The sequence below is a fragment of the Nyctibius grandis genome, chromosome Z, assembly GCF_013368605.1.
Source record: "Nyctibius grandis isolate bNycGra1 chromosome Z, bNycGra1.pri, whole genome shotgun sequence".
NCBI lineage: Eukaryota > Metazoa > Chordata > Aves > Nyctibiiformes > Nyctibiidae > Nyctibius > Nyctibius grandis.
The window spans coordinates 80,604,493-80,629,284 of record NC_090695.1 but is presented as its reverse complement, the minus strand read 5'-3'; the positions used below and the strand labels follow the sequence as shown (position 1 = coordinate 80,629,284).

The window sequence follows — 24,792 nt, the reverse complement described above, 5'->3', positions numbered from 1 at the left end:
CATGTTGCTATGACAATTTACCATATCAAATCTGATGTCAAATAGGATGATTTTCACAGTACAGGTAACAAACTTCCTTCAACTTGTTGGCAAACCCATTTATTCAGAAAGGAGTAGTGACAGTGATGGATTCAGCTGACACCTTGCTTTCCTAGTGCTCCTGCTTCAAACACTGGGGCAGAACAGGAGGTGAAATGCTTGTAACTGGAACACCAAAATCTTTTCCTTCTGTGCTGTGGTGACAGATCTGCTAACTCTTGATGTGCATCTGAACTTATGCTGACCCCAGATGACAGAAAAAGGCTTTGCACATCCTTCATTAGACCCAGAGGGGAAGTTGTGGGTTGCCACCTTGTATAAACTCCGATCTGAGATGCCTGACTTCCACTAGAAGTTACCTCGTTCCTGCATGTGTAATGGGGAATCATGTAGCCATGTACTGCTGTACAGCACTTCGGAGTGATGACACCCATTCAGCTGGGTTAGTTCCTGTTGTTAGGCTGTATGGTAAAAGACTCCTCTGCATCACCAAAAAGGACAGAGGAACAAGGCTGGGTGAGGGACACCAAAAACCTAATCTGAGAAGTGGAGCCTCCCAGCTGGCTGCTCCCAAGCTAATTTTGTTATTCTTTAGATAGAACCAGCATTGTAATATTTTTTAATTATTTTCATTTATTTGCCGTATTTCTTCCACAATTACTTACAATTCATTCATTTCCCTCATAAAATCATCTTATTTCTGCCTATATTTGCCTTCAAATTCTGTCCTCAGCACCTCATAAGATTCAAAATTTAACGAGGTAAACTAGTTTTGAAAATAAGAGTGCATTTGTCCTAATATGCAAAGAGATTTACTTGTAGACTGCACCTTGTCACTGGAACTCCTGGGAGAAAACCAAATACATCGTATTAACTGAACAACCACATATCCCTGAAGTCCAGTTACCAGTTGGCCAGGAGGAAGCACATCTTCATCTTTAAAGTGCATTTCACCTTCTTCATTTATTCTTGGCTTTATACAGGCACATTTCTGCTGGTTTTCATGACAGCAGCTGCTTTTGTTATTCATGGACTAATTTCCACAAAACATCTACAGTTTATCAGTTAATAAGGAGTCTTATCTTTTATCAGAAACTAGACAAGTATGCTAGGCATGATTTCAAGCTCCAGTTAGGTGCTGAACAGAAGCTATGTGACCATTTTTGTTTCAAGTACAGTAAACAGCTGTCATTAGCTACTGTCTTGTGTGGAAATAATACACTGTGTGCAAATTCTATTGAAAACGTAATTCTGATATGTGTTAAAATGTGGACTTTTTTCCCCAAGAAGTTCCAGGTCACGGTTTTATACAAGCTTTGCAGCATCTGCCTATGATACGTAAATGTTTCTAATGTAGTCTCTTGCTCAGAAGCATAAAAAGCACTGCTAGCAACTTCTGTAAGATTTTACACTCTATTTATAATGAAAAAGTGCTTATCTTAAAAAATACCTAGAAATTATGACTGGACTGCATAGGATTACTACACTTTTTATTATCTATGATAAATTATTTTTTTATGTGTAAACTGTTGTTTAATATCACAAAAGTCTTGACAGGTTACAGAGTAAAACTTCCCGTCTGATTTTTTTTGTCAATTCCCCAGTTGACTGAAAATTGCATTAACATACATTTAGATTTTACAAATAAATCAACATGTATCAACAAATACATGCCCGAGATGTTGCAATATTTAAAGTTAGAATGTATGTTTTAAATATTTAATCCATGTAGTGTTAAAGGGACACTGTCAAACTCTTAACAACTAAAACTTGGGAATTCTTAACAAAAATAGTCAGAGCTAGTTCTTTATACTTAAGACATAACATCTACCTAGTAAGTGAGTATCTTATAATACAAAAATAATTTCAAGACCCTCAAAAACAACTTTCAACTGGATTATAGCAGCAGTTTACTAACACACCCCATTTTGGGCTATGTTCACTTAAAGCTCACTTCTGAGCTAGGAAATTATTCCCTAGATTTTGGTCAAGGAAAAAAAAAACTCAGGCAATTGCTGTTACCTATATACACTTAATGGACTTAAGCATGGCTTAAAAGGGCATTTTGACAGTGATCTGGACATTTAAGGATCTTGTAGGTGGTAGGGAGCACAGATTTAAACACAAATGATGGAGGATATATTTCCGTTTGAATTGGCATGCCTGTGAGCCTTCTCTTAGGCTCTCAGGATTCACAGTGCAGTAAAATCTGGCTACAGGGCTTCTGACATTGGATCAAATAAACAAATCGGCAGTGGTATAACACAAAATGCTAATTCAACATGATCTCACTCTCCTAATAAACATTTGCAAAATTTTAGCAACTGGCATACATATTGGCAGGCTTGATGACAGAAGAGGTCTCTGTCCACACTATGGCAGGGGGTTGTCACCAGTTCTCCTACAGCCTTCAAAAAAGCATAGAGCAAGGCTACAACTGGTTTTACGCCACAGATGGCTAATTTGAAGGAACTCAGTTACTGTTGGGTAATCTGTGACAACACGGCTTCATCTGGGTAACTGGTGTAAGCTTCAGTGCTATGTATTTCTTGAGCCATTCTGACCTTCCCGCTTGCCACCTCAGATCTGACTGTCCATTGTGAACCCTTGGCTATGAAGAACAGTGTCTGGACTGCTACGTAAATGGCAGCATGCATCAGCAGGCTACAAAGGAAAATGACACTACGGAGTTTGTTCTGGGCCTCTTCACTGAACGGCTTTTTTGCTTCCCAGGCTAACCTTTTGTATTTCTTCCTCTGGCCAAACAAGGGCAAGGCAAAAAGCTCTTCGCTTCATTTATGACTGAAGTCTACCCACTGATCAAACATTCCTCATGTAATACACTGATGTACTTGGATTTCTCCAAAAAGGAGACTACAATCTGGGTGATAACAGGTCTTTCAAGTGCCACATTGCTACACCTGTCCTGCCCACTCAAGAGTTTTGCTTCAGCCTGGAGATAGGCACTGCTAACAAGAACTAGGCACGTCACAACCTATCAGTACAAATCCTGGTGAAGAATATATTCAAATAGTGAAGGCAGGAGTGCAGTGATCTGTGAAAGGAGAAAAGCACTACACAAGATACTCTCTGTCACAATTTTTAGACAGGGATGCTTTTTATTTTGCAAGTGGTTTTTTTTCACCAGAATTTACACCTGTTAAGGCAGCTATCAACTTCCACTCCCCCATGCCTTAGACAGAGCCCAAACTTTGGGCTCCCCTTCTGTTGGGTATGATGAGAGGGGAGAAAAAAGCTTCCCCTTAGAGTGAAAGCCAAACACATAAGGTTAAACTCCACTAATTTGCACTCTATTTAGGAAAGTATATATGTCTATATACAAAAATAACATCAGACAGTGTCCTTTTTTAAAAAGTTAAATATAGATATAGACTCTTAGAACAACTACACAAACTTTAACCATTTCAACAGCTTTTAAACATCACACATTCAATTTTCATAAGCAAGTTACAATGTCATTTACCACTTCTCGATGTATTAAACTTTTTTTTGGAACAGAGTCAAATGCAATGCACTTTACTTTTCATAAAAACCACACGCGCTGAACACTTCGTAAGCACACAGTAAACAGTTTGAGTTACATTCACTTTGTGGTAAAAAGTGTACTGGCTGTTTAATCCAGCACCTGCAGTAGGGCAAGGTCATGTTAAAGCCTCCATCCTTCCCCTACAACAGAGCATTAACAACCGAGTTACAATCCAGTCACATAAAAACACACTTCAACACAAATAAAACCTTTAAGCTTGTCACAGTCCAGTTGTCTCAAATTTACAGAACAACTGTAAATAAAATTTATTTCATGAGCTCGTCACAAAAAAACACAAACACATGAAGCAAGGGCTCAATGCACTTTGTACAGGCTAATCTAACACGTTAATTCATGACTTCACAAATTCTCTGAATACCTAACTCGCACCACTATAAGCAAAACAGTTCCCTAGCTGACAATGAGAGTGCTCGTTCTTGCTCCTCTGTCATGGTGCAGGTGTCCCCTGCACAGCGGGAAGCATTAAAGGCCTCAACAGTCCGTCTGCTGTTGGATCCACATCAAAAGATTTTTGGGTAAGCTGATATATCTATTATATACCTTCTAGCTTGGAAGTTTGGCCTATAGCTTTTCCATACATTAGTGGATTCTAACGAAACCACCAGACAGCTGCTTTGCAAAGATGCAGGTGATGACGGGTGCAGCAGATGCCAAGTGGGACGTGACAATGGCTGCAGAATGGCCCTTACCTCTTTCTGCCAACTGAGTCCTGCGTAGGTGCTCTTCTTGCTTTGACCTTATGGCACTGCTCCCAGCACACACCAAGCCTTAGCACGAGCTGTGTCAGGCCAAAACCTGAGCAGGGCTTGAGTGAATAGTCAAAAACCTAGTGCTACATCAACAAGGTTTCAGGCATGAATGTAAAACCTCTCGTTTTGGCATATATGCATCTTTCAGAATCTTAACAAAAATAAAACAATATATTTCAATCACAATACATGTGCAAATGTGCCCTGAAAAAATAGAAAGAAAAACAATAGCTTTGGCTAAAGCTACTAGCTTATGTACTTTTTATAAAAATAGGAATAAAATAGGCAAAAATAGGGAGAATTTTTGCAGCTCATCTGTATCAATTTGCCTGCTCTTTAGTAACATATACTGCTTTTGCTTGTATCAACACTTTCACAAGCCATTTTGGTTTTCAGCAGGGAACAGATCACAAAAAATGCAGTCACTAAGAAGTGACCCTCGAATTTGTAATGCGAAGTGCTATGCTTGCAATGGATCTCATGGCACAAGTAGAAACCTTGTGACAAACTCCAGCTTGCGAAACATAGTTGGAAGCTAACCCATACAGCCTTTCTGCCCCAAATATGTTAAAGTGCCCAGGCAGTACCTTCTCCACGAGACCTCTGTCCACTAACTCCATTAGGCGCCGGCAGCTTGCAACATAGTCACTTACTCTGCTGTAGGGAAGCCAGTCAATCATGGATCCATCGTACACCACATCTCCGCTGAACAAAATCTTGTGGCCTTTGTCGTGTAAGCAAATGCTGCCTCTTGAATGACCAGGCATGTGCATGACAGTAAGCTGTCGGTCTCCAAGGCTGATCACATCCCCTGCAAACAGATATGTTACAGGGAAATGTATGCACTTATCGTATATATTGAACACCACAGATAGTACAACCTACCCATACGCTGGGGTTTGTGCATACGATATATCCACAACAGTGGGAGCAGGACATTTAGTCTCTTGGTGAGTGCCAAAAGGCATCTCAAAGAAGCACTTGACAAAAGGGTGTTTTCCAGTGATAGTAATAGTTAACACAGGCATGGGCTGTATTAATTGAATCTATTCCCACTCTAATAAACTAAACAACATGAAAAGTGTGACAGTGAAAATAAAACAGGAAACAACCAGAACACATCTAAGCTGGGTCTCCTTTGAAAGTTTACATAGTATTTCACAGTTTATTATAATTTTACCCTCACTAATTCACCTAGAATAGCACTGCTGTCACTTTCGAAAGGCAAAACAACAGAACATAAATTGCTGGAGGAGAACCAAGACTGGTCACCACACACTTTCTTGATCTGATTCAATCTGATATACAAAAACGGAACTTTCTTAACATTAGGTCATTTTTTGCCAGGCTAAATGTGAATGCCTTTTCATTGTACTAGCCACTGAACTGGTACTTTCAGCAGGAAGTCAGTCTAGGGATGGAGAACAGGCCAAGTCAGCCTGCTGTTTATTTTAATTTAATTTAATTTAATTTAATTTAATTTAATGATTTAAATTGTAATGCCAGCTTAATTATAAATGTGCAAAACCTGTTAATTTACAGGTGGTAAATATGTAAACTTTAGGGCTGCATAGGGAAGAAGACCAACATACAAGCAACCTTCTCAGGAGCAGCTGCTTAACAACTATATGAAACAGTTATAAAAGAATTAAGATCCAGTACCATGTAAAATGATGCTTAAAACTGTAACATGCATTTCAAGTTCCAAGGAGAACAAAAAAAAGTTACCAAACTTCCTCTGCATTAAAAATCTGAAAGTTGCCGAGCTGTCTTACACCAGAGACATGCACGCCACAAATCTACTCAAGACTCAGCAAGCCTAAAGGTACTTAACTCTTGAAAGGCAGACCTTTAGTGACAGCACCTTTGGTACTCAAGTGAAAAGGATTAGTGAAAATGCTAGAACAGCATTTGGAGGTCAGTGAAGAGCTAACGTCTGACGGTGCTGTACCCAACAGGGGAATGAATCCCTACATTTGCAGAAGCAGCTGGTTTCAAAATTATTAGAGAGAACTTTTAGCCAAATTCTCTTTCAGGGAAATGTTGGGAAGCCTTTGTAGGAGAAAGAAATAGACTTGACTATTGAGAAAATTGTGCAGAAAATGCCTGTATTAGGTGAGTGAAACAATGGTGGAGGGGGTGAAGTTACTGGAGCAAAGTGTTCCAGTGGGTTTCATACTGCTCCTGGCACTGAGGAGAGTACAAAGAAACAGAATATGGCATCCAAAATTTAAAGAAGAAATGTACAGAATTTAAGGATAAAAATGACTGGGACAGCTGAAGGAAACTGTGAGTCTTAGAAGATAGAAGTGACTCGGAAAACTGTAAATGGTAAGGCACAATACAAGTAAATGCAATTTTAGCTAGAATGGCCAAAATGAAAAGTGCTTGGAAGATCTGGTAAGATTAAGGTAATGCAAAAGCTAAACTCAATAAACGAAGCAGGCGATGTGCAAGTAGAAGCTGCGGCTTTGGACTGTAACAGGACTGTGCCCCTGCCACATTCTGTATCTTCAGGATTATTGGATATCCTCACCCCACAGCAATGACACATCCACTGAGATGACGTGCTGCTTCCACACAGCATGTCTCAATGAATGTTATCTTAGAAACTTTGATATTACTTTGACAGCAAGTGTGCTTGATCTTTTACATTTTTTTTTTAATAATTCCTCCCTTTTAAAGAAAATGGAAAACCAACTTAAACTTCTGTTGCCTCACTATAGGTAAATGTCACATCACATCTTCTCTGAAGCCTTCAGTAAGTTCAGTTCTGATTTTCCAAGCACCTATGTGGGATGGCCTAATACAGCCAAGACGACACTGAGTCCCCTGCAAAAGGTGTTACCTGTCTGTCAGACAGCTACCGTTTAACTTCTGCTTCACCACACTGTACAGTTGGCTTGTTTGTTGCCAAAATAACCTAGTCATTGTTACCTATGAGAGACTAAATGGAATTTTTTTAGCTGTAGCAAGCCACTCCTGTAAATGTTACATTTAAAAAAAATCTGTAAAACAAAATCCATATTCTTCACAGTACGTATTTCAATAAATTGCTCTGCTCTTTACACTGCTATGCCTTGAGAGTTTATAAATAATAAGGGTCATCAGATGCCAGAACTGATTAACATGGTGACATACTGTTAGAAGCCTAAGGCTAAACCTGGAGTGCTCAATTAGTCAGTCACTCAAATTACTGCCGAGTGAACCTCATTCTAAGGAAAAACATGCTGCATCAACAGGCAAACAGATTAGGCAAGCAGAGGGCATTTTATGCATGTTTCTCAGTTCCTGTCACTTTCACAAGTAGGGGAAACAAGAATTTAACCCACTACTTATCTTTTCTGTCCCACGTTGCGGACTGCAGATGGCTGCAGATTCTGCAAAATGGGTTGCAGGGACTGAACATGAGTGAAAAAACACCAGTTTAGCTATTATGAAGAGGAGCTGCATAAAGCAGTACCAGAAGAGGGGCGAGAAATACGTTACTCTGCACCTCAGGATTCAAAATCATAGAATCATAGAATCGTTTTGGTCGGAAAGGACCTTTAAGATCATCGATGGTTAATCTTAACACTGCTAAGGCCACCACTAACCCATGTCCCTCAGCACCACATCTACACGGCTTTTAAATACCTCCGGGGATGGTGACTCCACCACTCCCTTGGGCACCCTGTTCCAACGCTTGATAACCTTTTTGGCGAAGAAATTTTCCCTGATATCCAATCTAAACCTCCCCTGGTGCAACTTGAGGCCATTTCCTCTCGTCCTATCACTGGTACTTGGGAGAAGAGACCAACCCCACCTCGCTACACCCTCCTTTCAGGTAGTTGTAGACAGCGATCAGGTCTCCCCTCAGCCTCCTTTTCTCCAGACTAAACACCCCAGTTCCCTCAGCCGCTCCTCATCACACTTGTGCTCCAGACCCTTCACCACCTTCGCTGCCCTTCTCTGGACTCGCTCCGACAATTAAAATGTCTTTTTAGATACTTCAGCCCGGGCACCAGTACACACGGCAGCCGCCCGGGGCCGCGCTTACCCTCCTGCAGCAGGCGGGTGGGCCGCACGGGCGGGACGCGGAAGTGCCGGGCCCGCCAGCCGGGCCGCGGCGGCCGCGCCACCTCCCGCTCCCACAGCCAGGTGACGGCCTCGTAGTTGTCGCCGCGCAGCAGGGCCGCCGCCTCGGCGCTGTGCACCGCCACCTCCTCGAAGTGCTGCAGCCCGCCCGAGTGGTCGAAATGGACGTGGGTGGCGACGGCCAGCAGCGGCCGCGGCCCGGCCCCCTCCGCCGGCGCCAGCAGCCCGGCGGCCCGCAAGTAGTCGGGCAGGCTGCGCAGCCCCAGCCCTGCGTCGATCACCACGTCCCGCTGCGAGCCCCGCACCAGCCAGATGTTGGCCCGGTTGCCCGACTCGTAGAAACGCTCTTGGATCCAGAAGATGCCGCCGCCCAGGGGCTTGTGCGCGAACCACTCCAGCGCCGACATCGCCCGCCCGCCGCTGCCCGACCACGAAGCCCCCCCCTCCGGCGTCAGCGCCGGGCGGGGCGGCCCCAGGCCCGGCCCACTGCGGCAGCGGCGGGCGGAGCGCGGCGGCAGGCGGGTGAGCGGGCGGCGGAGCCCGGAGGGGCGGTTGAAGGAGCCCGGAGCGGGCCGGCGGGGCTCAGCCACTGCCCGAGAGGGCCGGGGGTGGGGTTGAAGCCCCCTCCCCTGTCGTGACAGGGCCGGGCGCTGCGCGGGGGAGGCGGCCGAGACCCGTCTGCGGAGGGGGAGATGAAGCCGCTGAGCCCGGGTGGTGCGGGACGGGGGTGGCGGTGCGGCGGAGGGGATGCGCGGGGAGAGGGAGCGGGAGAGGGCGAGGGAGGAGCCGGGGGTGTGCTCCCACATGGCGGGGGCTGGTGGCCGTCGTGACAAAGGTTTCCACCCTTTCACCTTCGGGGGCATCAGGTAAAAAACAACCCCACAAAATCTCAGTATTTAGATTTCGGTCCTTTCTCCTTTATCTGCTCTTCCCTTCCACTGATCGCACCTGTCTCCGAAAATCAAGGATCCGAACACGATCGGGAGTTTTGTTCTGAGGAAAACGCAAGATAAGGAGAGCTCGTCTGAACGCCAAGTCTCCTCACGCCCACCACCCCTGCACCTCGCAGCCGGTGAGGACCCGTTCCCACAGGCCTTGCCCTCCCGAAGGCCTCAGCAGCCTTCCCGGGACTCACTGCCCCAGCAACAGCGTCCGTAGTTTCAGAGGGATTTTAAAAGCTTAAATTTGAAACTCGCCTTCTCATTTGGAGAGTAAATGGCAGAGAAACTATCCATAAACATGGAAGTGTGCCCAGGTGCTCCATCAGGCATCCCTCGTGGCAGCCACACTAGTTGTGGTAGCTTTGTCATGCTCTGTGACTTAGTTGTACATCTCAATTTTTCCTTCACGATTTCTCCAGTCGTCTGGCACTGTCAGTTTATGGTATGCCTGAAAAAATCACAAGTTTCAGTCAAACTGCAAAGTTGAAATACCGCTAATTTTAAAGCTTGTTAAGACATCAGACTAATGCGGTTATTTCAAGAGAACCTTACCAAGAATAAATTTGAAAGCTTAACACCAACAGTGTGCCTCACCTTGCTAGCTGGACACCTCCCTTGACTTTTTTTTTGTTTGTTTTCTTCTGTTGTTGGTTCCCTTTTTTCACACCTAAATAATATAATTGCTCATGTTTAGGGCTTTACTGTATCTTTTATCTTTCTCCATTCTGCCAGGCTCACATCTTGCTTTTCATTCTGCTTTCAAATGAGTTTGCTATTTCTTTTTATCTTTTTTTTTTTTTTATTTCCAGTTAATTAAATGCTTAGGCTTAGCTTTTGCTTTTTTGTCTTTCTTAAAATTATTTAGGTCTCTCTGCTTATTTTTAGACAGTTTTCTGTGCTGCTGAGTGATGGGGAAATACATAATGTGATTTTGTTTTATCTAAGCAGAGCTTATTCCTGTTGAAAATAAGTACGAAAATACTTGCATCAGCCTGTTTCTCACTGACATTTAATAAAAAGGCCATGGATTTCATTTGGGGGAATCTTAAAAGATCTTAATCTTAAGTGTGCATTTCTTTGCTCCTAATCATAATTCTCTCCCGGATTCCTTGTTATTTTAGACAAGTGTATGAGAAGCTGTAGGTATTGTGCTGTTTCTTATTTCCTGTTTGAACTTGTTATTTTACCCGCACACTAATGGTGGGAAGAGTTGCGATGACACAGGTACAGCAGTAAGTCTGGAACACTTTCTTACCAAGCAAGATGCAATGTGGTAACCTTGCAATTAATGTAAACAGCGCGTGGGATTTCTGGGCTGGGGCCTTGAATTGATCTTTACGTGATCTTGGGGAGTGAGCAAGTAGCACATTGCTCCAGCCGGGCTTCTCTTGGGTCCCGTTTCTTGACAACTTCCCCTGGAAAAAAATGTTTCTCACATTTTGCTTTACTTGCCAACCCATGGGTCATACAATCTCGAGATGGAGATTGGCGTAGCAGTGAAGGTGGTGAGATGTGACTGTAAATGTAGTTTTGCAGGCTGTTTCATACCCTTCATGAAATATTGTAGTTAAATTTTAGTAAAAACTACTTCTATCAGCAGTTAGCTTGCAGACATGCTGGAGTCCTTTGATGCTTTTACCTTGAACCTCTTTGCTTTTGGCTCTTTATCAGTACCCAAAACTAGTTACAAAGATAAAGGAAAAAAATGACCTAAAGGACAAAGAAGCCACGAGTGACAAACACAAACTGTTTTTTTGAGAAAAGTTCAGAAACCGCAAAATGTATTCACAGGAAGTTCAGGGTCCTTGAACTTTTTTTCTTTTTTTTTTCTTTTTTCCGTATCGTTTCTGGTTCTTCTACCCTGGTTGAACTCAAGTCAGTGCAACTAAAGTTTAGAAGAAGAAAGTTTAAAATTCCTAGGTTAGGAGGTAATTTCAGACATGCAGAGATGGCTAACAGAAATGAGGGAATGGAATTGATCTTAAGCATTTACTAAATTTATAGTATGTGGAACAACTAAAACAGGTGTTAAAAATGGCGTGCTATTTAAAATGATGTTTGAGAGTGGTTTTAAAATTACTGTAGTCTTCGTTAGACACTCATTTTATAGGTAATACATACTTTGATAAATGTAACAAAAATAAATCTTTAAAAATCTGTAATATTTTCAGTAACTGCAAATGGCTGGGGCAGGTAGAGGAAGAGGACGTGCTGCGTTTACCTTCAACATTGAGGCTATTGGCTTTGGTAAAGGTGCAGCTCTACCTGATGTCGAGTGTAAGCCTCCACCACCATTTCCTGTAAGTACAGCAGGTATCTCGGAGCACACTCTCTGCATTCAGGGAAGTTTATTCTGTGTCACGTTTAGATAATGTAATGAAATGGATGAACAACCCTAAGCATTTTAGGTCAGTTTTGAAGTACTTAATGTAAATCATTGTTTTCCTTATTATTACTTCCTGTCTCTTTGCTGGCTGTTGTATCTCATATTTAACTAGATTGTTTGCAAGATGTTTGTTCGTTAAAGTCCTCATCATGATTTGGTTTTCTGGACATTACAGTAACGGAAACACTGGATATATGTATTTTTTTTAAATGAAGTTACACTAGTCTTTGAAGCTGTGAATGGATTTGCTGATTTTAGAAATTTACGGTTGCTGCAAACATAAAAAATTTTGGAGGATTGTCTTGTATCTCAGTAGCCAGAATCTGAAAATAATTTGAAAATAACTGAAAGATATTTTATGTAATTAAGAATACTTAATTAATAAATAATACCTAATACAATTAAGAATTGGCATTTGGGATGTATTTGAAAATTAAAGGCAAAGAAAGAGCATTTTCTGACGGAGCTTTGCTATGCAGGGAAGCCTGGACAATTTTGAGGCAGAAAAGTAGTCTTACAACGTTGCAGTTTTATATAAGAGAACTTCCCAGTTATGTCAGGATTTGATCAAGGTGCATGAAATTTTTCTCAGTCTGACATGCTATGACACAGAACTTGCAAGTTTGACATGTAATTGGTGCTATGCTGAGATTTCTCTGAATAGTTGTTTCACCCAATGTTTTGACTTACTGAACCAGATGTTACATATCCTCTCAGTCCACCTTTGTAATTAGGTTGTGTGATTTCATTGATGCTAAGCCATCTGTAACTGTTTCTAACGTGAATGTTGCAGTCTGCTTGATAGCACAAGGAAACTGCACTCTATGTAAACTACAGTTTCTGCAGTTACATTTACAGTGGATCAGCCTTGGAGAATTACTAGCCCAAGTGTATCTAATGTATGCCATGGAGAAGTTAAAGATACTTTCTTCCTTATGTGAACAAAGTTTCAGAACTGAGTTAAACTTTTCAGGGGAAAGCTAGTGCCATTCAAAACATCAAAGTTAACCCAGTGGCATAACTACTATCGATAAAAATTTCAGGATTTAGACTTAATGATTGGGCAGCGACCAAAAGTATATTGCAGTTGTTGACTGACTTACACTGAAATTATTTTAAGCAGTGAATTGTTGCTATTACATATTCCTCATAGCCACTTTTTGAGTTCTTACGAATTTCCTGTAAATGCAATTAGAAACCCAATTAAGGAGCATCAGATTACCATCAGCAACATTAGTAATTTAAAATGTTGGCCAGCTAGCAAATACAGCTGGAAGTAGTAAATTGCTTTCACGGTCCAGCCCTGAGAGTTGTGAAAGCACTTTGTGCTCTGCAACCTACCACTCAGGTAGCCATTGTGCACCATCTGTCGTGTGAGAGAAACAACATCCATTCTGTAATTCTGTCTCTGGCTTCAGTTTTCTGTGTATTTTTAAAACTGTTATGGCTTACTTATCTTTCACAATTTCAAGATTCATAGTTAAAAAAAAAAAAAACAACTCCAAAATCCAAACCTTAACAATTCATTTAAATTCAATTGACAGAAACTGCATTCTGTGAGGGCCTGTGTGCTACCTGGTTGTACAACAATACAACCTGTGTCTGTGACAATAGTCATGGAAAGGGTGTCGATGTTATTCAGAGTAATCATACTTAATGTAGTTAAAACACTGTTTTAGAAGAGGTTAAGGCCAGTGCTACTCTGACTGAAGAGAGAAGCAATGGTTTCTGAGTAAGTTAGGCTCGTGTAAAAAACTGCTTTTGGCAATTAAGAGCTTAACATGACTATGAATAACTATTTCACAGTTTTAATCCTTTGTTTTTCTTGATTTCTTGATATATTTTTGTAGAAAGGTACAGCAAAGTCATAAAAGGTGTAAATTTAGTTGTAAACATAGTTCTGCATGCCAGAATGCAATAAAGTATACTTGCAAAGTAGCATAATGCATAGTTTCAATGGATATTAAGACCTTATAAATAATAAACATAATTTGTACAGAGTACAGAAAATAAGCCAGTGCCTCTGAAAACAGGAGAAGATGAAGATTACATGTTGGCCTTAAAACAAGATCTTAGAGGAACTATGAAAAAAATGCCATATTTTTTGGCAGTAGAAGAAGATTGTGAAGGTTTGTTTGTGTGCTTTTTATTTTTATTTATATCTTCAGTAGTTATTATTCCGTGAAGAATGATGTAGTAGAATGCATGTGTTGAAGATGTGTTTTGCACTGATAATGAGTAAAAAAACTGGCAGCTTAAGACAATAGGGAATTTTTCTGCTTTTACACTTCTTGAAGTTGTAGGTCACACCTACAAGTGCTGTAACTGGAAAGCAACTACTGTGTGAAAAAGAGAGGTATCAAACATCTAATCCATTTGATATACAGTAACAAACATTTAGACCAATTGTATGCAGTCTTTTCAATTATATGCTAACCAATACAAGCAAAATAGGCATTTCTACATGTTAAAATACCGTAAAAATTTTGCATTGGAGCAAAGATATCTGTAGTAAATACTAGTGTTGAAATTCATCTTCCATTTTAATTATGTAAAGACATACTTAAAATAATCAATGTTATATTTAATAGCTAGATATTCTAAAAGGTACTAATTCTTTTTCCTAAGTCCAGATCGGTAAGTACTACTGACAAATCACCTGAAATACGAAGCTTGAGATGAGGATAAGTGATTTACTGAGGTTTGCATTGGAAGCAGAGCTGGATTAGAAGCTAAACTTGATCTTACTCTACCTGACCTAAGAATGTCTTTTGCTTATACATAATTAAAAATTAACTGCTTTGTTATTGTTTGCTAGCAGTATATGCTCTGCTGTACTTGATATCCAGTCATACATCGTTATACTGTTGAAATCCCAAGCTTCCTGATCAGAAAGCTGATCTAGTGGGAAAGAAGGAAAGGGGAGCAGGGAAGGAAGACTTTAATATCTGTTTACTTTGCTGTGGGGGTATTGTAAATCTAGGAGTCACAGGAGGTTATTACTGTGAAGAGTGCTTCCTTTTGTTTGTGGTTTTTGCCTAGTTCTGTCATCCTCCTGAGTGCTTGTTCTGAATGGTATAAATGGCAAGTGCTGTTACCGGAAAATAGGAAATACAACATATTAGGAAATGCTGTGTGTATCAGACCCTAGGCCCAGTCAGTGCAATAGGCAGTCGCTAAAAAGCTTTATAAAAACATTTAAGAAATCCAAAGTGCCCAAAACACTGGATCATCTTTTCCTTGCTATTTTGTGCTGATTTTGAATAATGAGAGCTGACTTGAACTCTAAAATGTGAAGTTTTAATTTCCACCCCAAAACCATCAGAATATTTTCTGACTGAATATTCATGATGTCGATATGATACAGGTACATAGTCCAAACCCCTCTGAATTCTTGGTAATTTTTGTTCATGGTGTAGTGGTGAATTCCAGAGGTTTTTGAGACTGTGTGCAATTTTTTTTTCATTAGGCTTTGAATGTAAGAGTGATTAACACACCTTACTGATTGTCCACTTGTTCTTGTACTAAAGTGCTGTTTAAAATGGAGCAGCACTCAGCAGTGTGAGCGGTGAACACACTGCCGACCAGACCTTGTGGCTCACAAAAGGCAGAATATTTCCCCTGACCTGCAGCTGGAGCCCAGCAGTCACCAGGATGCAGCAGGCAGCTGTAGTGCAGCACAAGCACGGCTCAGGGTGGACCCTTACGGTGCAGCCAGGTAAAACCTTGGTTATGAAGGCAAGGAGAACAGATCTGGTCTTGATTTCTAGATCCTTTTATGATGGTAGAAGAATTCCAGATTACTCTTTTATTGCATGTCCTCTTTCATCTTCTGAGTAAACAAATTGCAATCTCTTTGGGTTCTGATCTCACCAGAGGCTTGCCGTGCTATTGATCTTTGTCAGGCTTGAAGTTTGCTATTTCCGTTTGAAACTGCTGTGCCTGAGAGCCGGTCAGGGTTATTTCCAAGGAACCAGCCACTGTATGAGAACATATTATCTCTCTTTTCCAACTTTGCCTCACGTGATCATTCTTGCCGTTTACCTCAAAATTGTCTTTGTTTCTGCAGCCTTCTCTCTGAGGGGGGGTGACTTCTCTCTGTTGTTGAGTGCAGTCTCTAATAAAACTGCTGTCTTTGAGGACTGTTTTTCTACAAAACCTGGCAGTTGCAGGCAATGCAGGTAGACAGCCACTTGATAGACTCAAATAATACTTCAAATGTTCTCATTGTTTCCCCAAGGGTAAGTTGGCAAGTTGACGTAACTTTTTACTCTACCTTTAGTTGTACAAAAATGCCTCATCTGAGGGGTGGGGTATAATTATATCAGTGGTGGTCTGCAGCTTAAAGAGCCTGCTTTCATCTCAGTCACAGTATGCCCTTGTCTCTGGGACTGCATGATGTGGCAGAAGTGGCCTAGCTTTAAGAAAATTGATCTCTTCCCCCAGGGTGGATTATTTTTAACTGATCTTTTCTGTTATCTGGTTTACAGCCTTTTCTTCTCTTGTATTTCCTCAAAACATCTGGTAGGAATAAGAGAGAGGCAGAGGGGGACTGTGGGCAGGAACTTCTTAAATTGGCTTTGCTACAAGAGCAAATGGGTTGTTTTAAACCCTCAGCATAATGTCTGTGAGCCAAATGGTCCTTTGAAGTGTGAGAAGGGAAACATTTTAATTCATCAGGACATAGCTAGCTATCTTTCTTTCAATATTCAGGTAGCAAATGAAAGCCACATCTAATACTACCTGGCAATTTTGATGTGTTAGTATGCCATATAGAACAGATTTTCACCATTCATTTCAACACTCACTTTAAGTGAGTAGCAGGCTTATTCTGTAGTAAGTTCTCAACTTTCCTCTCTTCAAAAGCTATGAATCATTCATATTTTTCATGTAGGTATATCTGCTGTGACTGGGTGGCTGTACCTTGGCAGTGGTTTGCAATTAATTCATTAGCTGTGAGTGAAGAGAGTCCGTCAGACGTGTTTTTTTACTGATGGCATCAGCAATTAGTTCTTCACTGAAGAGCCTTGAGCTGAAATCAAAACTACTGGTTTCTTTCCCTCTATGTGCTGACAGTTTCCTACAGCATCAGTGAAGGCCACCTACATTAGATGCTTCTTGAGACACTGTCATTTTAAATGCAAGCTCTTTGTTGCACAGTTTTAAGTAGGTCTTCTGCTGGCGCTCGTCATAAACAAGTTTAAAATTGAGCTTCATTTCTGATATCTTCCTTTCCCTTCCTTTTCTCTGGTCAGTATGCCAGAATTCTTTGACTGTAAAGGTCACACTCTCTCTTTGTTACCATTTTTTGTAGAACACCCACAATTATCCCTGTTTGTGTAATGAGTTAGTGCAATCAGAATCAGTAATTTTACATTAAGTGGATTTTGCAGTTGGGTAATTTGGTGAGAAAAAATGGGACTGATTTAAAAACACTTAAGTTTGATACTGCTTTTGTCATTAGAGATGGTACGAGAAAGTTTTTTTGCAGTATAAATTGATGTACTTACACTGTGTAACTACTGTATTGTTTACAATGCATTTCTCAGTTTAGTTCTTGTGCCTGGAAGGACATTAAATGGACTAAAATGTGTTGCTGCTGTTTAGGACACATCTGTGTAACACTGCAAAGTGTTGCCATTGCAGAAGTACGTAAAGTCTTGGGAGTTGATTATGATCAGTCTGAGATGCGGCCTTCTGAGACCTGGGAACTCTGGATGCTCTTGATGATTAGCACAGTGGTGATAAATGTCACTGACTGGTTTTGTAGCAAAGGTTTGATTGTGAAACGAAGAGTAGAAGAGTTAGTGTTCATTTGATGTTTCAACCTAGTTTCCCTGACTATATCTGCATTTTATGTTTTCATGCTTTCCAAGGATACAAGTATAAATTATAATAATTTTGGAGGGGTTTTTTTTTGGAGGGAGGGAGTATTTTCACTGAAAGGAGATACCCCAAAAATGCAAAGCAATATTGAGGGTTTTTGCCTTTTTTGGGGGGATACAAAATCCAAGTCTTGCAAGTACTCAGCGAATTATTAGTCCTATCATGAGAACTGCTCAAAGTAGTGACATTAAACTGTTTTTTAAGTGTTTGACAACAGCACAAGTGTTCAATGTGAGATTAAAAAAATACACTGTATGTTTGGTTACAGGAAAATATCAAGGACAGTGTCTGGATTGCCTTTTTAATTAGTTGAATGCAATAACTCTTTATATTCTTCTCTTTAGCAATTGAGAGGTACAGTAAAAAGTACCAGGACAGTGAAAAGGAGCATGCAACATGGACTCCAGGTAATAGCTAAGATTATCAAAGGCTAATTCTTTATTAACCTGTGAAATATTCTTCTCTTTTAAATGTTTGATTCTTGACCTTTGCTTGATTTTTCAAGCAATAAAGAAGTATGCAAATCCTTACCAAGTCATGTATTTGTTGTTGAGGGTTATGCCCTTTTCATGTTTTCAGGTCAAGGCAAGTATTGTTTTGTCCAAAAAAAACCACAAGGAAAAAAATCTGGTTTTATTTATTTACTCAGTTGAAACAACTGATTTGCAGAAAAAAATGCAAGCTTTAGCTCTCACTCTAGCTTTCATTCCTCCTTACTTGCCATGCGTATCCCAGATTTGAACTGGGAGCAAACATTGATGTTACTAAACATAATGCAACCTGTTGTCTTAGTCACAGGTAGCTGGGTTTTATAACATTAAACTTGCACAACCATATCTGTATAGCTCACCACTGCAAACTTAATTACAGAATGTAAATTGAAGGGCAGACAGGCCATTGGAAGGGCTGAACTTTGTCTCTTTGGGGCAGATGCCAGTTGTCATATGGTGGGTGAAATGCCAGTCCTCACTGTAGTTCCTCCATTTAAAGTACAGCTAGAATTCCATAAAACTGTTGTGTACTAAAAGATTTAGGCATGCAGGTAAATAGGATCAAGCACAACAGAGGCCCCTGCCTTTCCTTTGTGGGTGGCAAGGGGAGGATTACTGCTGTAAATCATCATTGATATATATTAATGCTATTTTCTGTACAGATTGGAGAAGACTTCCAAGAGAGATCAAGCCAAAGAAAAAGACCAAAAAAGGTATAATATATATTTTTAAGAAGCATTTAGTACACACTAGTTGAGTGGTAGGAGCTATACTGGAGCTGGTTGGGGAAAACAAAATGGTAGTAATGTTAATTAATCCTAATAATCAGGGCTTTTGGCAGATGTTTTCTAAATAATTTACTAGTTTGCCTGTCTTGTGGTTTTTGCTTTGCTTCTGTAGGATGTTTTAACTTACAGGAACAGATTTATCTTCCTTTCCTGCGTTTCATATTGATGTACTATATTAACATGTGAGATACATAACAGTGAAAGATTAAAAAAAAAACACAAAACTTTTTGTTTTGAAAGTTTGTATCTTTAGTCAATGCTCACTCTTCTTCAATGAATAGCTGGCTGTTCAGGTTTCCTTTGTATTTTGGGTTTCTCAGTTAACTTGTTTATGATTTGGTTGACTTTTGCATTTTTTAAGCCTTTTATATGTGATTTAATGTAGGTTATTTTCTATTTTCCCTGGTTTTACTTTTTTTGTTTATTTTCAGCTTTCTTCTGCAGAATTGTGAACCAGATCCTTCAACAGCAGTTGGAGCTGGTATTGGTTGTTCTTAAAGGAAAAAAACTTTTTTATTACACAGCATCATATATGTATTTGTTTTTCAAAGTGTTTTCTAGTATGCATGACTGTTCTAAGTTCTCTGTAGAAATCTGTTGCTCTGTTGATGTGAAATAACACTTGCCCTCCTGTATCTAGCTGTCTGTTACATGTAATTGTTTACTTTCTTGTTCTCTTTGTCGAAGTCCTTCATGTGTCATTTTTCAGTTCAAGGATAAAATAGAAAAAGAAAAGGGAATGTGTGGTAGTCATGGAGACTGGCTCAGCTGGAAGCTTTGTTCCTTTTAAGAGTGTCATTGAGAAGCATGGTACTCAAGGTAGACTGCAAGATTCAGCTGAAAATTAAATACTTATTTGCAAAATCTCTAAAGAAGAAACCAGTACATACCTACTTATTTTTCCCAAGAGGAAACTGCGTTGGCTTTTATAAGCCTGGATGCAATAATTAGCTCCCCAAGATTCAATGAAATCATAAATGCTGATTTATTATTCGTTGTTACAATAATGTGATTATTATAAACAAAGAGAGAATCACTGCTCACTGTGGGGGATTTTTCCTGTTTGTTTTGTGCCAGTTTCTCTATTTGCTCTTAAAAGTGCATTTTCTTACATTGGTCTAATGGCAAAGATCAGCTGACCATCAGAATTTGGATTTAAAAAAAATAGGTTCTTCTAAAAGCAAACATCGTTTTGGGGGGAATCCTGATGATACAGAGGCCATACAAAAGTCCTGTGACTCAGGAGGTTTGTAAATAGCTGATCAGTGACACATCAGCCCTTCTGGTACATATCCTTGTTGTATTTTCAGGACAGCCATCTTAGGTGACACTTTATAATTGAGTGGGACAAAGGTGAGAGAGTGAAGGGAATCTCCACTGAAATTCAATCAGGCTCCCTACCATTCTACCTTCACAGATTGCAGGAGTGGTTTTGGGATCACGACACCATTGCATGTACAGGGACGGCTTCATTTTTACACACACCTCCCTTCCCCTTTCTGGTTTCCTTGAATGTTTTAACCTAAGACCTGACCACCTGCCTTCTTGGCTCTACGCTTTGGGTAGAATTCCACATCTCTCCTGCACTTACCCTGGGCTGTGGAGCACAGTATCCTGTGCTCCTAGATACTAGCAGAGCCTGACAAAAAAAAAAAAAGCATTGATGGGGTTCAGCTCCTATAGGCCAGCTATATGCATGTGAATAGAGAAATCAGGTGTATGCATTTAAGGCCAAGTACTGCAAGAATTGGAAAGATTAGATTGTGTTCCATTGCACCTCTAAGCTACATGGATGTAAGTAGCTATTTTGCTTGAAGTTCTGCTAACGATGGGTCAGTGTCTCTGATTTTATAAGCTCCAGAGACACCCAGCATTTAAGGAAAGATCTTGCGTGTCTCTTTTCATTTGAAGGCTGTTTGTTCTATAGGCATTATCTCTCAAAGCCTGCAGGGGTTTGTGTGGAGATGATAATTTTGAATGGCACTTTCCACTTGTTTTCCTTAGAAGCCTACTTGATTCTGGATGCGTTTGCTTTGACGCTGTTCGTATCTTATTACAGAACAGCTTGACTCCCCTCAGCTCTGTGCAGTGCTTTTGTCACAAAGTCCCTTCATAGGCAAAGCACTGAAATAAACTGAATGTTATTTATGACAAATGCTTTTGACGAAATACAGTTGTCTTCTTAGCAGCTGTTAGTGTTCTGATTCCGTATTAGGCCAGATAAAATACATAACCACACTGGGTTACTGTCTGCTCCAGAAAGGATATCCCCTCCATCAATGCACACTGTTTTTGTGATACCACTTAGTGCAGCCTAGCATAAAAAAGGTTCAAGTTACATGAGCTAGCTTGTCTGAAGCTGCCTTGTCCATCAGAAGCCAGGTAGCTGCACCAATATGGCCCTTTACACCGGCAGTTTCACCCTGCTGAGAAGAGCTGATCTGTGTTAGGTACAGCCCTGTGTTGAAAGTTTCACGTGATCGTGCTGAAATTGGGGCAACCTTAGTTTAGGATGCTGCAATTCAGGTAGCTCTTACCTGAGTATATGGAGTGCTATTTTTGACCTTCGCTCCACCATATAGTTAGGTAGCATAATGAAGTTGGATTGTAGGGAGTAACTTGATAAAGATTGTATTAATGAATCAAGGGACCAGGTGAAAATATGCACTGTGAACTCATTACATAAGAGCCAACGGTGGTCCAAAAGTCATCTACCTGCAGTAACCCTGTCTACTGTGTTGGAGCCAATAAACTCTGCCTTTTTTTAATCAATCTGAAGCACCCAGCTGTCATTAATGTGTTGCATAATTAGTAACGTCAATGTGGTTTTATCTTTTCAAGATGATGAAAAATAACAGTTGAGATTTTGTTATAGTTTCTTAACATACTTTGAGTACGTAGGTAAAAAGTATTTTGTGAAGCTGAATGTCATACTTTGGCCAAACCTTTGGTCAACAATCTGTTCAAAGTGAGTTTCAGACCGGCCCTGTAGGCATCACTTAGATAAATTGGGCATTTGCACCTCTATGAATGATGTAGCTCAAAGTCTAAGGTAATTTTAATACAGACGGTATGGGATTTCCATGGCATTCTCAAGATCTAAGTTCTCAAGAGCAAGTATAAGAAAGAGAATTTGTCTTTTTCCATAATAAAAAAATAATAGTGATGTATGTTATTTCAGCAGGTGCGAAGCCAAAAAAGGCAAAAAGCTCTGAGCCTAAAAGTAATCTGGATGTATTGAAAAAAATTGAGGTAAGATGTGCATACTCTTTCTAAATTGTACAATAGAAATTGCAGAAGGAAAATGAAACCTTTAGTATGTTTTTTGGTACAAATGGAGTAACCAGAGCAGCCTTTTTCTGGCCTTGTCTTGTTACCCTGAGAGACAACTGTTCTGCAACATGGTAGCACGAGGACGAGGATACAGATAGAGCCTGGCTGTGGAGAAACTATTTTCTTTGCTCCTTTTTGAACACGACGACCACTTTTTCTTCACTGTGTAGCGATGTAGCCCAATTGTGAACAGCAGAGCTACTATTAGAGCTTATTGAAGGAGGAATTCGTGCCAGAGCTTTTAAATCTATTGCTGTTTTGCCAGTCTACTAATGTTAGAAATTAAACAATTTAGTAAGTTGAGAGGGAAGAAACATACAGAAAGAGAAACTTAGGAGGAAAGTGACCTCAGTTTTGGAGGCGATTACCCACCCTGTGGGAACGGGAAGTTTAAAGGTGAAACAGACTTGTATTTTTTCTCTTGGTGATCCATCAGTTGTTTCATGCAGATACATTATTATACACAGTATGTGGTATTGCTTTATCAAGTATGACATGGCCTTGTACTGTGAATAACAGTGGATGGTAAAGCGAAATCATCATCTCAATTTATTACACAAGACGTACTTTTTTAGACATCAAGTCTGATGGCTGATGCTTGATCAAGTAAGTCGTTACAAAGTTCTCATGCTTCACATGATGTTGTTTTAAATATTGACAAGAAACATTTGCACAGCATTGTTATCCTAGTTGTCTTGCTGTTAACTGCAGCATAACATTTTGGTAGTGTGGAGGATATGCTGTTGCTGTAACATCGGATTACCTTGTAAAGAAGATACTGCCTTGTGACAGGAGTTGGAAAAGAAGGATGATGAAGAAGAAAAATCTGAAGATGAGAAAGAGAAAACAAAAGACAAAGAAGGTGAAGATGATGATGAAGCAGAACCAGAGGAATATGATGAAGAGGAGCATGAAGAGGTATGATGCTGGTTTTCCTATTTACACAGTCAGATCCTACTCATGGAGTAGTGCGTTGGCTATCAGCCAAAGAAATATCCCTGGCTTCTCTGACGCTGAGGGAGAGTTGTAGGGAGAGGCATTATTACATTAATTTTCCTTGTTGCACGACATTATGTTGTAGTTAATTTAAGTGGGTGTTTTACTCTTGTTACTCCCAAAGAGCTCTGAAAAAAGATCTTGCAAGCAGGAAGGTGTCCTGCCACAACCAGTACATACAATTGTTCATTTTCATCACTAAAACAGGGACGCCTCCTCTTTCATAGGTATCAGAACTTCATTACAGTATTTTCCTTTTTCTTTCCCAAGAAATAAGGAAAGAAAAAACTCCTAGTACTGTTTCAAAACAAGAGTGCTCGAGCGCAGTTTAAAGCATCTTTCTTTCATAAATTTTCTCCACCACAGATACAGCGATAGATGTTTTTTTCCCTTTTGTGTAGGAAAATGACTACATTTCTTCATATTTCGAGGATGGAGATGACTTTGGTGCTGGCAGTGATGACAATATGGATGAAGCAACATATTAGCTAGTGTTGCTAGGTGGTACACTGCTCAAGCCTTAGACTACTTGAAGTAGAATTCTGGAGGTAGGCTGAGTATCAACAGAATGAAGGCTTTAGCTCTGTTGGTTTTAAGTGTACTCTCCAAAAACATGCTGGACACTTCTTTTTAATTGTACTATGCTGTAAAACAGGATGTAGGATTCTTTCTTTTGTTCTTTCGCCAAACATTTTGCAGACGTGCGCCTTTTTAAGATTCTCTGGAATGCCTACTGATGGAGTAAGCTATATGCCATGGTATTGCCTCTGCACAGAAAAAGAATGTATGCATTTTAATCGAAATTGTGCCTAAGCGTTTGCACTAGTCAGTTCTGTGCTTTAGCAGTCAAATCTTGAAAATAATAGTAAAATTCTTGATGACTGCAGCAAAAAATATATGACCTTTACGGACACAAGCTGCTCGTATTTGGCAGCTGGCTTCTCTGGTAGAATTTACGTAACTTCGTAATTCAGGTGACTGAAAGTAATTGACCACTCAGCACTTTAATATAAACTGACTTGAAAGGACTTTAGTAATACGGACAAACAACATAATGAGAGTATTTTGAAGAGGTATTATTCTAGTTAAAAGAACTTACTATTTTTAGTATTTTGGTAAGAAGGGACTAATATTTAACAATGCGTTACATTACCTTTATGAATCAGTATAGGTAATAATTAAGGGTAGTTTCATTTAGAAATAATATATGGCAGAATTTAAGGTTGAGAAATTATGGGATCCTGGTTTTCACCAGTGGCACACAGATTAGTGATGAGAATTTCAGTCCTTCACCTCAGTCCCTCTGCCTCTTAAAGTGATACTAACTTTCCTACCTCACAGAGCTGTTGGGATGGCAGATGATAGCTATCTATGTAAGTGTTAATGCATTTATTTATTTTCCTACAGAACAAACAAGTCAGAAACTTCACAGACAGCAAATCAATACAAAAAAAACCCGAAAACATAGGAAAAGAATGTGGTGAAGTATTTTGATGCATGAAGTTTTAATTAGGAAAACAAGACAGAATGCTGAGAAT

The 24,792-nt window shown here is 40.1% G+C and overlaps 2 protein-coding genes across 3 annotated transcripts; one reads left to right on the top strand and one right to left on the bottom strand.

The window, feature by feature from the left end:
* Nucleotides 1–684: 684 nt before the first annotated feature.
* Nucleotides 685–8,851, bottom strand: MBLAC2 (metallo-beta-lactamase domain containing 2). Of its 2 annotated transcripts, XM_068422842.1 has the most exons (3): nucleotides 8,396–8,851; nucleotides 5,010–5,167; nucleotides 685–3,726 (listed from the first exon to the last, which is right to left on the bottom strand). In XM_068422842.1, the coding sequence occupies exons 1-3, from the start codon at nucleotides 8,838–8,840 to the stop codon at nucleotides 3,577–3,579; spliced, it is 753 nt and encodes a 250-aa protein (XP_068278943.1). In that variant the 5' UTR covers nucleotides 8,841–8,851; the 3' UTR covers nucleotides 685–3,576. The 2 variants fall into 2 exon arrangements, with proteins under 2 accessions (XP_068278943.1, XP_068278942.1); XM_068422841.1 differs by having other exon boundaries at nucleotides 3,640–5,167.
* Nucleotides 8,852–9,230: 379 nt separating this feature from the next.
* POLR3G (RNA polymerase III subunit G) lies at nucleotides 9,231–23,757 on the top strand. The gene is made up of 8 exons (XM_068423659.1): nucleotides 9,231–9,299; nucleotides 11,546–11,674; nucleotides 13,760–13,889; nucleotides 17,991–18,053; nucleotides 18,800–18,850; nucleotides 22,107–22,177; nucleotides 23,051–23,176; nucleotides 23,656–23,757. The coding sequence occupies exons 2-8, from the start codon at nucleotides 11,555–11,557 to the stop codon at nucleotides 23,740–23,742; spliced, it is 648 nt and encodes a 215-aa protein (XP_068279760.1). The 5' UTR covers nucleotides 9,231–9,299; nucleotides 11,546–11,554; the 3' UTR covers nucleotides 23,743–23,757.
* The last annotated feature ends 1,035 nt before the right edge of the window (nucleotides 23,758–24,792 follow it).

What these genes read in the sequence shown, in the direction of transcription:
- MBLAC2 (XM_068422841.1), bottom strand. Translation starts at nt 8,840, where the DNA reads ATGTCGGCGCTGGAGTGGTTCGCGCACAAGCCCCTGGGCGGCGGCATC. An exon ending in CACCCGCCTGCTGCAGGAGG is followed by an intron (nt 5,168 to 8,395) that starts GTAAGCGCGGCC and finishes ATCTGTTTGCAG; the next exon opens with GGGATGTGATCAGCCTTGGA.
- POLR3G (XM_068423659.1), top strand. Translation starts at nt 11,555, where the DNA reads ATGGCTGGGGCAGGTAGAGGAAGAGGACGTGCTGCGTTTACCTTCAAC. An exon ending in AGCCTCCACCACCATTTCCT is followed by an intron (nt 11,675 to 13,759) that starts GTAAGTACAGCA and finishes TAATTTGTACAG; the next exon opens with AGTACAGAAAATAAGCCAGT. An exon ending in ATGAAGAGGAGCATGAAGAG is followed by an intron (nt 23,177 to 23,655) that starts GTATGATGCTGG and finishes CCTTTTGTGTAG; the next exon opens with GAAAATGACTACATTTCTTC.